The sequence below is a fragment of the Pezoporus wallicus genome, unplaced genomic scaffold (genome assembly GCF_028554395.1).
Source record: "Pezoporus wallicus isolate ANWC-B61680 ecotype Strahan unplaced genomic scaffold, APGP_CSIRO_Pwel_v1 scaffold_3294, whole genome shotgun sequence".
Classification (NCBI taxonomy): domain Eukaryota; kingdom Metazoa; phylum Chordata; class Aves; order Psittaciformes; family Psittacidae; genus Pezoporus; species Pezoporus wallicus.
Genome location: NW_026635478.1, coordinates 8573679 through 8589549, shown reverse-complemented (window position 1 = coordinate 8589549; position 15871 = coordinate 8573679). Strand labels below are relative to the sequence as shown.

The 15871-nt window shown below is 42.4% G+C and overlaps 1 protein-coding gene across 3 annotated transcripts in view; it reads right to left on the bottom strand.

Annotated features, from left to right (window-relative positions):
- The window catches only part of PHF21B (PHD finger protein 21B), a 165884-nt gene extending 160232 nt beyond the window's left edge, over positions 1–5652 (bottom strand). For 2 of the 3 annotated variants that reach the window (XM_057426969.1, XM_057426987.1), the window contains exons 1-3: positions 5496–5652; positions 4808–4840; positions 4459–4524 (exon numbers count right to left, since the gene is read on the bottom strand). In XM_057426969.1, the coding sequence (XP_057282952.1) occupies positions 4459–4524; positions 4808–4840; positions 5496–5549 (153 nt within the window). In that variant the 5' untranslated portion in view covers positions 5550–5652. The remainder of the gene's footprint in view (positions 1–4458; positions 4525–4807; positions 4841–5495) is intronic. The other variant, XM_057426978.1, reaches the window with a different exon arrangement.
- Between the last annotated feature and the right edge of the window lie 10219 nt (positions 5653–15871).

Here is a 15871-nt window from a genome sequence, read left to right as displayed (position 1 = left end):
AATACTTCAACTGGGAGCTCATCACCCTGTCTCCCTCGACTTCATGGAGTCATACATAGATGCAATTCTTGCCACAACAAATGGGAGTGCTGTGTGTACCTTGGGACAGAGTTTGACATTAGGTTCAACTTGATTTGGAAATGACTTTCAGGTTTTATTTCAGTTCTCACTGAAGCTTATAACCCTTTTTTACTTCAACAATTTTGAAAGTACCCAGCCGTATGAAATACTGAGCTTTGGCAAATACCAACAATTTACCCTTTAACATGGGTAAACAATGCTGCCATTTCCAGGCACAGCACAGCATGAATTTCAACAAACCAAAAACACACTTTCTCCTTTTCTCCCAGCCAAAGATGCAACATCAGTAACACCAGACATCTTCAGCTAAATCGTTTCCAACAACTTGCATAAGAACTGTACTTAAATTTTAAGAAGTCTAACACTTTCCACAAACAGGCTTTGCTGGTGATCACCACAGGCAAAATACAGTCAGTGATTTAATTTCAGATATACTACCCAAAAATACAAACCAGCAATAACACCGGATGGGAAAGTCTGCATGACACTAATGTTGATTCTCTGCATAGATAGTAAATTATGGTAAAGAAATGAGGCAGTGCATAAGTGAATGGCATACACATAATGTCTTTCAGGAAGACATATTTTTATTACTGCGCTCTAGGACAGGCTGTCTGAATTCAGAGTTCATCCCAGTTGAAAATATAGTAGCCCACACATGCTCATTGTTAATTTTTAAGACCTGGCTCACCACCTAATGCTTATATCAGTAACAAGTAACTTCTGACTGGAGGTTAAAGGTTTGTGTATTTGTTTATCTTAACAATTAATAAGAGGCAACTTTCTAAAATTAAAAAACCCTTAATGACTCTTTAAGGACATAAAGAAAGCAAGAATCACATGCAGCAGAGCACCTCTGGTGTGCTTTAAGGCCAATGCTGGCTCTTATGATAGCGCTTTTATTTACATATAAATGCTTGTTGCTTGACAATTTAGATAAAAATGTTACCGCTGCTCTGCATGTGCTGTAGATTGAAGGTGTAAAACCACTGGACCAACTAATGGAGTCTTCACACATCATATCTTGTTAAAGAAGAGGTAACCCACTCTCAAATGCTATTACAATTCATCAAAACTATAGCAGATGAAAGATACTCTTCTAACAAAAGTCTAACTTTTGTCTTTCTGAGTTGGATGCCAAATTAAGTATTGACTGAAGCTGCATCATTTCAATAATGAAAATGATGGCTCTGTGGTGCTTATTTGAAAGCACTGAGAAAATATTAAAACTGCATTTAATTCCATATTTCTCTAAACAACCAACATAAAAGAAATATCAATGGCTGGCCAGGGATCCTTAATTAGGTTGCAACTTAAAATCCAACTGTGCATAAAAGTCTACTTTATATATTTACCTCATTCACCAAAAGTTGAGTTTGTCATTCAGTCCTTTCTGTCTTTATTTGTAGCTTTCAAGAAAAGGAAATACTGCCAGAAATGCCAATGACTACAATGGAAAACTGATGAATAGGGGTACTGAAAGATAACCCTCACTCCTGCTGTATTTCTAACAGATGTGGATGATGTGATCATCCATTCATTTTACTACCTGTTTCATCATCCACATGTGCAGTTTAATTGAAATGCAATTTTAGCATCTTTTGTATTCAGTGCATGCACAGTCAAAGGTATACATTATTGAATTATGAATTAGTTGTGCCTAAACAAATCTTCGGGGGGGCAAGGAGGGAAGGAATGTAAATACTTATGTAAAAATAACCTCCCTACTTACATTGCCTGCTTAAGTGTTTTGGTATAGCCACAAAAAGTGAGAGCTTGACACCTCTAAAAGGCTCCAACCTTAGCCCATCTATTGTCTCAGTAGCCTTCAGTGCACCTCCTGCATGCCCTCAAGGACCGATAGTTCATTTACAAGCCATTACCTAACGAGCAACTACTAATTATAGCAAGTCTGCAAAGTTACACTACCATTTTATGACTTGGTCAAAGGCTAAGACCTCCACACTCATTTCACTTGTGACCCAAGAAAGATTTCAGTTTAGACCTCCAGAGGTGGCAGTCTGGAGCAAAAGGACACCACACAACCAGCCAGACTCTTATTTACATACCTTCCTGTTGCACAGGATGACAAAATCAGTAAAAAAAAAAATCTAGGTTTTTGCCTAAACCCAGTAGTTTCCTGTTAGGCCAAATAGGCTGTTTACAGAATTTTAGTATTTTATGTTTAATTACTTCATAGTTTATAGATTTATTTATAAGGTTATGAGAAGGGCAAGTCATAAATATACAATGACTGCTTACTAGTTAGTTTAGATTATACATAAATATGTTGTGCAAGCTTAGCAAAAACCTTTTTCACTGAGCTGAATCAGAACATTCAAACTGTATTTTCAAATGTGTCTCTCTGCCTTATCTAAATTCCAACATGACACATAATAAATAGCTTCTCATTTACTATGATCATAAAAATTTAAACAGCCTTGAAATAGTTGTTACAATACAGGAGAAAATGATCAAATGTATGTTCTAAATACCCACTTAGAACAGTAAAACTATTTCCATATTGAAGAAAGAACACATAAAGATGTATTGTTGCAGTAAAGGCTGTTACCTTGTTTAAAAAAAAAAATCTTCTACTCAGTATAGTGGTATTAGACTCAACAACTTGCTGTTTTACACTGCAAAAAAAAAGGACTAACAGCCCTTAGCTATCACGTAGTGTCAGATTTGCTTTAAAAAAGAAAGTATCTGATTTGATTCCATACAGTGATTAAATATCTTTGTGCTCTGCTGAGTAGGGTATTCTATCCCCTCCCCCCTCCAAAAATGGCATCAAAGCAATCAAAATGGTAATGTTCAGCATGAATGGGGCCCCATCCCCCACCTTCAAACTCTGCAGACTTTTCTCCATGTTAGAAGAAACCAACACCCCTTCCTCACAAAATGGAAGCTTCCACTACCAAATTGAGAGTGCTGACAAATTCTGATTACAATAAACTGGAAGGAAAAGGGTGGCATATAATCACTATCACCTATGGGCAAAGATTATATATGCACGGATCACTTTTCAACTTTAACCACAACTCTGGCAAAACAAAACAAAACAAAATCAGGGGGAAAAAGAAGGGGAGAAAAGGGGTGGAATCGCACACGTGCCCCTTCGCCTCTTCCCGGAGGTCCCTGGCCGGGGAGGAGGCGGTGGCTGTGGAGCTGGCAGCGCGGCGCCCCGCGGGCGCTGTCCCCGGCCCCGGTGCTGAAGGGCTGCTGCATTCCGGTGGAACCGCGCTCGCTCCCGCCGCCCGCGGGGCCGGGAGCCGAGGGACGGGGAGGGGAGCCCAGCACTGCCGCGCCGGCCCCCAGGGGAGGGGGGCATAAGGAGCGGAGGGGTGGAGAGGGAAAGTTAACCCTGAGGGGGGGTGGCTCAAACAGATCTCCTACTGGCTTTGTCAACTGCACTTCCTGCCCTGGAAGTCCTGGAAGTGGGGACAGGGGCCCGGGGGGGAGGGGGTGCGGATAGTTCGGTGAGTGTGAATGCGAGTGTGCGGGCGTGAGCGTGTGCACGGCAGCGGCGGCCGCTGTCCGCGGTGCTGAACGCCCGCCGCCCCCCGCCGCGCCTGGCAACTTTCCTCCCGGGGGGCGGGGAGCGGGTCACGGGCGGAGCAGCGGTCCCGGGGGTTACTCGGCACAAAAAGAGGGACGAGAAAGTTTGGGGAGGGAAGGGGGAAAGAGAGAGGGGGAGGGAGGGAGGTTTCTGGTTTGTTTTGTTCCCCTCCCCCGTTTTAGGTATTTTTTTTTTTTTTTCCCCGGCAGCTGAAAGAGGTTAATCTGTTTTTATTCATATTTTTGGAAGGGGGAGAAAAGTGAAAGTGCCTAAGTGAACTCGAATCAAAATCTAACACGTCAGATCAGACCAAGGGAAGAGAAAGGCAAGTGGGGAGGAAAAAAAAAAAAAAAAGAAGAAAGAAAATAAAGTGATCAATAAAAATCAGTTTTGTAATCAAACACAGCAATGGCTCCCAACTCGGCTCCAGCCTCCTCCCTCCCAACTCTTGCTCTGCACATTACACGGAAGTGCACAAAGTAGCCCAAGACAGGAGAATTTTCCATATTCCTAAAACATGTCGACCAACTCAAAATGGACGCCTCATTTTTTTTTTTTTTTTTTTTTTTACGTTTTAACTACTGCTTATCTTCCTACTACTAGTACTAAAATCATTCCTTCCCCCAGCAAGACATCCGAGACTCCGACCTCATTTTGAAAACATGCATTTTCTTACTTTACGCTTAGGAAAATGGATGTTATATTCCCTGCTGTCGGTATTTTTCAGCTAACGCAGACACTTTTCGGATGTTTAGATAGTGCATTGTAGAAACAAGAAGAAAAACCAAACACAACTGAATCGATCTGTTCCTTACTTGTTTCTCATTAAGAGCTGCTATTCTTGATTGCCTTTCATGGATTTGTTTCTTAAGATCCCCGTTCTGCAAAAACGGCAACAAGATGCATATTAAAGGCAAAGTGTAAACTAACCCCTGTAATGAATAAACTTGCGATCTAGAAATTGTTCAAAGCCAAAACCGTTCCACCAAAGCCGTACGAAAGCATGCACACACAAAACACCCTCCTTAGTAAGAAAGCTCAGTGCAGACTACAAAATGAGATCTCTTACTGATAAAGTTTCTCATCCTGCTGTCCCAGCACAACTGCGCTTATTACAGCAGGGATAAAATACTGAATAAGAGTAAAAAAAGGATCTGCATTTACCTGTGGATCTTGCTTCATCTGTGCAACTAGTTTCTAAAAAAAAAAAAAAAAAAAAAAAAAAAAAAATCACCCCCAAAAAAAGGAGGAATTAGAAACTGTTTCAAGTTTAATGGATTTTTTTTAAAATGTATGTATGTGTGTGGACGGGGGAGGGAGGGGGGTAAGGAACAAAGAGGCAAGTAAACACTGCGAGTCAGTTTCAAGCAAAGCTCATAAATATTCAAGTCTCGTCCTAATCTCTCCAACACACACACACACACTCGCACACACGCACACACTCACTCACACTCACGCACACACACTCAGCACTATCACCGACCGCAACGTTAACTCCGCATCTCCACAACACACACCACATACACACACACACAAAAACCCCAAAACAAAACTCAGCCAAACAAGCCGCAAAACTACTTTGGCGAAGTGCTCGCCATTGCCACGGGGGGCCGGGGGGGCCCAGGGGGTCCCCGCCGCGGCCCCGACTCCCCCCCTCCGCCGCCCCGGCCGCGGCTCCGGCCCCGCTGCCCCCCTCCCCTGATCGATAGACCCTGCGACAAGAAGCGAAGGCTACTTGGTAAGCATGCACCACGGGCTCCCTTCCGATCCTCCTCTCCCTCTCAAAAGCGCCGGGGATACGAGAGCATTTTTTATTTGCTTATAATTTTATTGTTGGTATTTTTTTTTTTACCTGATGACATTGGATTTCCACTTTTAACGCCTCTTGCAAGCTGTGTAGCTCCATCCCTGCAACTTGCCAGGCACTTTCCTGCCACTTTCAGATCCGAATGAAGTTTTTTTTTTGTTTGTTTGGTTTGGTTTTTGGTTTGGTTTTGTTTGGCTTTTTTTTTTTTCCTCTCTCTGTCCTTTTTTTCTTTTGCTTCTTTTTTTTTTTTTTTTGGCTTTTTTTTTTTTTTCTTTCTCTCGCTTTTTGCAACCGACCCGCTGCCAGGCAGCCACCCCTCCCTCCACGGGAAAAAATAGAAAGTAATTAAAAAAGGAAGAATAAAAAAAAAGACAGACCAGGAAAAAATAATTAAAAAGTTAAAAATAATAAAAAAGACTGGCAGTAATAATAATAATTAAAAAAAAAAAAAGGAAGGAAAAAGCGACAACAACAGTCGAAAGAAACAACTACTCAGTCTGCAAAGCAAGTTCTTTGCTTCTTTGCTGGGGACACAGACTCATCACTCACTTTCCGCCAAAGTAGGGGGGCCCCTCCCCCCGGCGCCCCCGCCCGCGCGCCCCCGCGCCAACCCCCCCACTCCCACACTCCCCCCGCCACCGCCTCCTCCCCCGCTCCGCCCCGCAGCCGTTCCACCGCCTCCCGCCGCCAATGGGGACGGCAAAGGGCTGGGAACGGGAGGGACTATATTTCCTCGGAGTGCGCGCCTTGATTTCACTTTGCCTGGGGAAAAAAGTTGTGCCTCGGCTGTCAATGCTAATTCGGCACCGGTGCCCGGATGGACGGGGGGGAGTGAAGGCTTGCGGCCTGCGCATGCGCCCTCACCCTGCCGCCGCCGCCGCCGCCGCGGTAGGCGAGTGAACAACAAAGTGGCGGCGCGCGCGCGCGCCCTCGCTTCCCCCCCCCCCCCCCAAGTTGTGGGCCCGTGGGGAGAGGGGCGGGCCGAGACTCCCCCCACAAACACGCTGTTCCCCTCCCGTCGTGTCAGGGCTGCCGCCGCCACCGGTGCTGCTCCGTGGTCCTACACTTACGCACCCCCACGTTAAAAGGGTTCTTGGAAGGGGAAGGGACCCCCCCCCCCCCGCCAGCTTGGCGAGAGGCAGGTCCCAGCGGCTGGGGAGGGGAAAGTTTGTGTCAGTCCCGTTTCACGCACACGCACCCCCTCCCCGCTCCATCTTCTCCGCGTACTCTGCTGCTCCACTCTCCACTTCTCCCGGTTTTGTATTTCCCGGTCCAGCCGACATGGGATTAGCCGCTAACCGGGAAGCCGTTCTTCACCCCGTCCCGCCACAGGGTGTGGGGACGGGGTGTGCCCGCCGCTGGGGCGGCTGCTTCCCCCCCAAAAGAAAGAACTTCCCCAAAAATCTTCCCCAAAACCTTCACCCCCCAAAAGACTTCCCCGAGCAGCCCGAGCTCCCGCTGGCGTCCCGGCAGCCCAGGGGAACAGGGGCTTCGGCATAGAGTGGGGCTCCAGCCCGCTCAACGCACAACTTCAAGAAGCAGGGAGGGAATTCTCCTCTTGGCAGCGGTTCGAGTTGGAATTGTTCGACGTTCATCCCATACTCGGCCTCCTCCAGTTCACCAGAAGAAGCTGCTGCACCCATGGGTTTTACCGAGCCCAACAGCTGGTGTCCTCGCATCCCAAAACGGGACGTCATACCTGAGTCACGTTAAAAAGCAAAGTGGGTTTAGAGGAGCTAAATCACTTTTCTGGTGGGCAAACTGTTTTCAGGTCTGCAGCTGAGAGCACAACCACCCAAACAGCAAGTTGCGGCAGCTAAAGGGGCAAGGGATGGGAAGTGTGGGATACTCGTCATGCAACCCACTCAAGCAAACTTGCTGCTGAGGGGTTGGATGGTAAGGCGGAGCCACAGCTTCGGTTTAGTTACTAAATAACAGCAGAAAGACTTTTAACCAGAAGGGTTGGCTTAAGTGGATAATCCAGTTCATTCAAGTCAAGCCACAGTTGCTTGGCTGTCTGCAACAGATCCATGTGCCAGCGGGTCACTCAGCACCATTGATGAAGCCTAGATCAGGTGCGGACAAAAAGATATCACCTTTACATTTGCATGCAGCACTTTTTTTCCACAAACACGTGACCCAGCTTCAGGTCCTATTGGCAGACACTGCCCAATCCAGCATCAACCCTGCTGTCAATTTTGTAAAATACATTCAAACTGGCAGTGCAAATTTATGTGAAGTCAATGTTTTGCCATGCAGCTGCGGTATTTCTCTATGCAGTAATAGGAGCTGTGCAGTTAGATTTACTGTTGTCTTAACGCATGGCCGGAGTGGGGTTGGAAGCCAAAAATAATGCTCAGAATAAATTTACTAATGACAGTCAAAATTTAGGGCATGCTTTAACAAGGAGTTAGCTGATGGAGTGCTAGGGACAAGAACCTTGGTGCATACATACTCCCATCGCTGCAACGATTGAACACTGGTGTTTCATTTAAACTGCACTAAAACATTAGATTGAAACTCACCCTAAATGATTAGCCACTATTTAAAACACCACTGTCCTCCAGATGTGCTTGGATGCTAATTTTAATAACTAATTAAATTCATTACAAAACTAATTAAGGACAACAATATAGCACCAAAACCAACTTACATCAACTATACTGTAATTAAAACTTTGAGATGTAACATGTTGGCAGTCCAAAACAGTGTATCCAATTTTCATTAAACTTCTGAAATATACTTTGTCTGAAAATAACACAACTTCTTACATTAAGGTTGTACAAAGGTTCATGGACAAATATTCTCAGCCTGCCAAAATTAAGAATAAAGACTAAGTTGAAAAATTCTGTTAACCTTACAGGTAAAGAAATTATTTTAGAAAAGCCTTATTCAAGTTAGTTATGTTTATTATGGTATTGGACTACATTTACAGCATTTGTTTAGTGTCTGCACACTGCTAGAACAGGTAAAATCAAGAATTAGGTTCTCTCTTTTTCACAAGATAATGCCTAAGTCTGTTTTCCACAGGGTACTAGGTGTCTGAATTGGAAACACTGGAGTTTCTACTGGAAAGTTGTGTAAAACATAGTGTCGTGGTTTAAGCCCAGCCTGTCAATTCAACCACGCAGCCGCTCGCTCACTCCGCCCCCTTCCTCCCCCCACTGCTGGAGGGATGGGGAGGAGAATGGAAAGAATGTAACTCCCACGGGTTGAGATAAGAACAGTCCAGTAACAAAGGTGTAACGCAAACCACTGCTGCTATCATCAGTAATAATAATGATAAGGGAAATAACAAGGGGGGAGAAAACAACCGCTCACCACCCGCCGACCAATACCCAGCCCGACCTGAGCAGTGATCTGGCCTTTCTGGGTAACTGCCCCCAGTTTATATACTGGGCATGACATGCTGTGGTATGGAATACCTCTTTGGTCAGTTTGGGTCAGGTGTCCTGTCTCTGCTCCCTCCCGGCTTCCCCTCCTCCCTGGAAGAGCATGAGACTCACAAAGTCCTTGGTCAGAGTACACATTACTGAGCAACAACTAAAAACATCGGTGGTATCAGAGCTATACCCAGGCTGAAAGTCAAAAACAGAGCATTGCACCAGCTACTAAGAAGGAGAAAAATGACTGCTACTGCTGAACCCAGGACACATATTAATCTGTCAAATACATTTGTGCAATAACATTATGCAGTCATCTATAAAAATGTTAACAACTTTATGCAATTTACTTGAAGATTATGGTGGCAAAAGTCATTTTACTTGCTGGAGGGACACAAGAGCTCAGTGGACTTCCCTTCCACCTCTTCATCTGCCTAAGAGACACTTACAGTTTAGCTGGGAAATGTGAAGGGAATGGGAGACCACATAGAACGGCTAGCAGCGAGGCGGAGGGGTCTGCTTAAGCATGGAAATTTATGGTTGTTGCTAAAAAATAAAAGTAATATTATATGAAGTATGACGTCATGTGATTAAACACATTTTTGATTGACCGCTGTAAAGATTATCCTCATTCTTAGAAGTTGCGGAACTGTACTCCTCTTTTCTCTTTGCAGTGGAGATCATGTTCAGAGCCTGGATGAGGACTTTTACACAAAAATATTCTGCATTCCTGGAGAAAAGGTGTGTGTTCTATAGTGAAATATAAATGTAACTTCTCTGTTACCCAAAAGTTTTGTTGGTTTCTATATGACTTTGTTTGGGTGAATAAGAACCAAGAGGTCAATTTTACAAACACTTCTGGTCATGGAAAGCTTTATGCATATGAATCAATTTGAGACTCCTTGGTAATAAAGTTACTTATGTGCACAAGCGTTTCTAAATCACACATTTTTTTTCTGCAAAAAGTTACCGCAAAAATGTATTTGATAGATTGACCTACCTCACAGGATTACCTAAAAACAGACTGTACAGTATCAATAGAAAGCCAGTAAATAACACTTTTTGTGACAATATTTCCTGCATACAGAGATTCAGGACTAATCATTGTATCTAGAACACAAAACACACAAAAGTTCTTTCTTCTAATGCACCAAATTACAGGTAGCCAGGAATCCAACACCTGGAAGTCAATCTCAGACTTCAAATTCCTACAAGAGGTGATGATGTTCCTTCCTTATCAGATACAATTACTGATTCAGAGGAAGACTTGCAAAGTTACAAAGAAGATCAAGACACTTAACTGCTTTTGGTAATGTCATATTTCTCTTACACATAACTTGGAAAATCCACATCCCCACATACCCTCACTTTCCTGCAAAGAATGCCACAAAGGTGTGGAGGATTAAAGTACTGGACAGTGGTTTGTAAAGACAATCAGTGGCTTTTCTGCAGAAGCCATGCACTTTGAATGCTTCTTCCCAAACTGGCAAGGAAAAGTGTCTGAAGATAATAAGATCCTGGGAAGGTGAACAAGAAGGGAGCAGCTGTTTTACACAGGCTGCCCTGGGAAAGTACTTGAAGTAAATGGCAATGTACAATGCAGATTCATCTTTGTACAAGCCACTATCAATTTTCCTAGGAGAGCAAGGGCTCTTACTGCAGGTGGGAATAGCCAATTATAATAAAACTTAGGAACCAGATAGGTAAGAAAACAGAAGAGTAGAGCATGAAGCCACACTGAAGGGCTTAAGGTTAGCCAAACTATCCAAGATGTGTAGTTTGCTCTGTATTTTCTGGATACCTCCCTCCTGCAATATGTTCCTACCCCTTTTAGGATCATCTCTCCAGCTTAACTGAGAAGACACTTTAGAGAACAGGAATTATTTTATGGAAATAACTTTTTCCTCTTCCCAAAGCCAACTTAACCAGGGACTAGAAACCTTCAGGAGAAGGCAGATTGGGACAGGAAATTCAGTAGTTCCCTATGATTACCAGAGGGAAGGGATATGATGAACAATTAAGTGCTGGTGTCTAAGATGTGCAGGAGGCTGCAACATTCATCTAAAGATCTGGTCCTCTGGGTTCATTTCTAAGTCTTTGACATCCTCATTGTCTCATTACCTGGAGTGCCCATATCTCCACACTTCCACCACCAGAGTTGCAAATCATTCACTATTCAGATTCATAAGTTAGCTCTTCCATGTAGTTACAAGAGGAATTGCATCATTTCCCTTCCTTGACTTGAGAAAAATCAGGGTCACAGGATCAGAACTTATTCTCCTTTCATTATTTCCGCAGCATGCATTTGAAAGCTGAGAGGACCCCAGCTATTAATGGTGCATTGTTAGACAACAACAACATCAGACTGCATTTCAATCCCTTTGGGAATTTAGTGTAGGAAAAAAAAGAGCTTACCCTACCAACCCTGATAAAGACCTCTGCTGAACTTTGGCAACAGTCTCTTAACTGAAATTCCTCAAGCTATTATTCCTTGTGTGCAGCTTTCTTCCTTATCTTGTTGTTGTCTTTGGGCTGCTTTTTGTCAGTAAGCTTTCAATCCCTCCAGATGCTGTTAAACTCACATACTTTATCCAACCTGATCCTGGTCCCTCAGATGGTTCTGGAAGCATAATGACATGGCAGGATCAGGTGCCTGCAGGTGAGGCAAGCATTAAGATACTTCAGCATGTCTTCGCTAGCAGTCTGACATATAGTGATCTTCCCGCCATACAGACAAATCCTCTCACCTACTCCCTTCCCCATCTCCTGCCAGAAAATGTTTGACTCTGAATAACATTTATTCCTCTAAGGCGGAATGGAAAAGAAACAGCAAATCAGCATCTTACCAGATTTCTCACACTGTTGATTTTGAGTATGTAATATTGTCATTTATGAGCTATATGATGTAATAGAGAGTATTACATTTGGCAATAATCTGAAGTTTGGAGGACAAATAGGATAGGATGAGAGCTCAGGATGATTGTGACTAACTGGAGAAATGGTCTGAAAAAGTAATCTGCAATTCCATATGAACAAGTGTTAGAGACTAAATGTATGCAGATATAATCAACTTCACAAATACAGAGATAGGAACTAACTGCTTAGATAGTAATTCTGCAGGAATGAGTTCATAATGGATCACAAGCTGAGAGTCAAAAACAATATGTTATTGCAGAAAAAAGGGCTAAGATGCATAAACAAGATTGAAGTGATTAGGATACATGAAATAATCCTGCTTTATTCAGCACTGGCAAAGTCTCAGCTGGACAGCTATGTCCAATTTTGAGTACTGCACTTCAACAAACACGTGGCTGAATTGGAGGGAAAGCAAAGGACATTAGTAAGAGCAATCAGAGATCTAGAGAATGTTTAATCTGCAAATAAAGAGTTAGTTAAAGGCTTGGAGTTACGCAGGCTAGCAGGAGGGCTGAGGAGGGACATACTAACAGTCTTCAGACATATAAAAAGAGGAAGGGAATAACTGGTTCTTCTCATCTCAGGGAGAGAACGGGAAGGGCTAGATTTACATTGCAGAGAGAGATTCAGAATAAACATTAAAAAAAAAACAAAACCAAACCCATACTTAAAGGCAAAAGTAGGTAATGCAAGTACACATTCCTTTTGGAGATGCTGGAATCACTGGTACTGGAGATCTCTAAGAAGAGGTTAAACAAACTGCCTCCAGAAAAGATAGGAGAATTGTTTGATACCCTCTTGAAGAAATGGCAGAGGCGAGATGACCTCTTAAGACGTTTTCTGGACCAATGTACTATTATCTATCTGATGATAAAGCTGAGGATATATTAGGATACCCTAAATTGTATCTACTACTAACTCTCCTTCTTCACAGGGTTCCTCCTGCTAATACTCAGCTGTCCTGTCTTACATTTCACTCTCTAACTGGCCACGTAGAACTCTTATTCCCAGTTACCCAGTTACAATAGATATTAAACTTATGCCTTGCAACATATTGCTTCTGTTGTTATGATTACTTGAATAGCAAAAGTAGAAAAAAGTTATTAGTCCATATTTCCATCTTCCAGTTACCAGATCTTCAACCTTCCTGTCATTTTCATATGGGGGGAAGTGATGTTAAAAGAACAAACACTTTTTCTTTGTAACAATTCCAAATGTAAAACCCAACTTGAAGGAAGTCTAAAATACTGCTAGTCTTTAAATAAGTATCAAGATTTTTCTGAATGTATTTATTTTCTTGCTTTACTTTCCACATCTGTAGAAATTATTTACACATAATGACTTCTCAGAAATACTCTTAGTATCAGTCAGAACAAGCACAAGATCCTTCCTAACTCAAAGACTATAGAGGCTAGTAGATATAAACACAATCTCCTGGCTTTCTTTGTTGAGAGAAGGGTCACATCAAAAGCTGTAGAAGCTACAGTATGTATAAGAGAAGACAGAGTGCTGTTCTAGGGTAGTGGTATAATCTAGAAGCTGATACACAGTGATTTTAGAGTGCAGCCAAAAGGCTATACTCACTTTGGCCTGTCTCTAAAAGCTACTTCTAGAAAACTGGCATTCACAATGGAATGTCCTGCAACTTTTCTGCAGTCTTTGTCCTATCATTATAAGGACAAATTTACTCCTCCTTGCTCTAGCAAGCTATTCAGGATTTGACTAATGGGATTTTTCTGACATGCATTCATTCATATCAGCTGCATCCCAGTTTTGGAACACAGATTTCCTCAACACTGAAGGTTTGAGGACCCAGAATATTATAATATATAAATACCATATTTTTAAAGGTATTTACACCTCTGACCTGGATCCCAGGTACCTTTAGAAATCTGACTTGTCCTGCAAAGCACCTATTTTTTTTTTATTTCAGAAGATGTTAGGTGCTTGTATACCTTTAAAATCTGTCTTTTCCCTGGAGGTAGGAGCTTTTCATCTTGTGGTCTCAGGTCCATTGCTTGCAATTAAATGGTTTTCTTTTCATTATCAGCTCTAAGTATTTCTCCAGTTATAACAATCTCCCTTGTTCTCCCATTGTGTTATAAACACTTTCCTGTTCTGCCTTTCATCCTATCCTTCCATCTCTCTCTTATATTCTCCCTGATTTTTCCCAGCTATCTCATTTTAGCCTCCTCTGTGAATCACAGGATCGGACTTTCCAAGCTGACTGAATCTCAAGATAGGACAAAATCCTATTCTATGTGCAGACAAGTCTGTCTTACTTCAATGGAAAATGCCTGATCACACCTGCAGAAAAGATTTGGCCCTTTAAATCCAGAAAAACACCATTGTTTTTATGCATTTGGCAAACTACGAGTGTGTTACATGACAGTGTAAATCAGCTGGGCTTTTGCTTTCATTTCAGTCCTTGGAAAGTCCCTGTGCTGTCATACCCACAGGTAAAAGGACTTCTGAAAAACACAGACATTCTGATACAGGAGAAAAAAATCTATTAAAATCAAAACTTTTGGCACATTTGCAAGTCTCAGCATCACTGCCCCCATGCTGTTTTTATGAAAACCAGCTGCATCAGTAAGTTTAACATAACTTCAGGTAAAAGTGATAAACAAAATATTTCTGTCTTTTGTCAGAAGTCATCATGAAGAATTGACTTCTGTTACTCATCCCCCCAAAATTACAAGCTAGGTACACACGCCTTATTTGGGGACAAATAGTTAAAGTTAGCTCCATTCTTTACCCTGTTTCTTTTAATTCTAACTACCAAACTTAGTTTTTGTATGCTGCTTCTCACATATCACCTACTCTACAGTGCCTGGTAAAATGCATGGCCTGCTCTTTGGAAACATGATTCCCTATAGGAGATTTTTCTGTTCATTTTCCCTGGGAAGAGTTTCCTTCTCAGTTGATTCCTTTTGTTTTGAAAGAACATTTTGAATGTCTCTAAATAGACTTCTACATCCATGTAAATGACCATACAAAGTGTAATACTGTGAAAACCCATTCTTTAGTATTATCCCCATATTACAGAGCAGCACATATGGAAAGGCAGCTAAGCTCCACCTAATGGTCTTGGACATTTAGGAAAAGCTGGTCAAGAAAATGTTCTTCCTGGAAAAGGTTCTTGCTACATCAAGGAATTGTACAATGCAGCCAGTGCAGAAAGAACATCTGGCACCTTACTCCGAGGAGGAGATGCTGAACTGCTGAAGTAAGTCCTGAGAGTGTAACTCACCCCTGATTTACACCTGTAGTGTCAGTGCCATACAATCGCTGCTTGCAAGATTTAAATCAATGCAGTGTGATTTTCAAAAGCTCTCATAGTGGGCTAACATCACTAACTTTGAAGTGAAGAGTAAAATTCAAATGAGGTATAATAATGCTAAGCAATTCTGAAAATCCCTCCCATGACCTTGAGGCTAAGGAGTATTTTAAAATTTGATCAGCAGATTCTGGGTGTTGCACTTCTCATGTTGGAAAGCATGCTAACTTTTTTCTTTTTTTTTCCTGGAGAACCAAGTCACTTTGAGTTGTATCAAGTTACACACCTGAAAACAAAAAGTAGCCAAATTAATTAGCTTTTTATTATTTTGTTGTTTTAGACTAGACACGTAGGAACTGGGGCATATAGCTAGTAAAGCATAGCATTGTGTCAGTGTAAAAGGTTTAGAAAAGAAACTTGCAGTGTCATTTGGACTCTGGATGCCCCATCCCTTTCAGGATGTATGCATTCACGTTTGAGTCTCATTGAGTCATTGAGGTTGAGCTCCTAACCTCCTTTGAGAAAAGAATCCTATCTCTGCTGAATATCACCTACTCACAGACATTTCACATTAATGAAGAATTCAACAGGATATTGAAGTTGACAGCAAGTTCTCTCCTCACTTTTAGTTGATCTGCTTCCTTCCTGGGGAATGAGCAGTCCATACCTTCCAGCATCACTCTCCAGAGCATGCCTTGACCTCCTTTTCAGGCAGGAGGTAATGAGCCAACTGTTTCTACAAAATGCTTTTTGAACAGGTTCAACTCCCAGGAGCACATGGAAAACTTGGGCAGCTCGATACATAAACCTGGCTGAAAATCACAGTAATGCAAAAATGACCC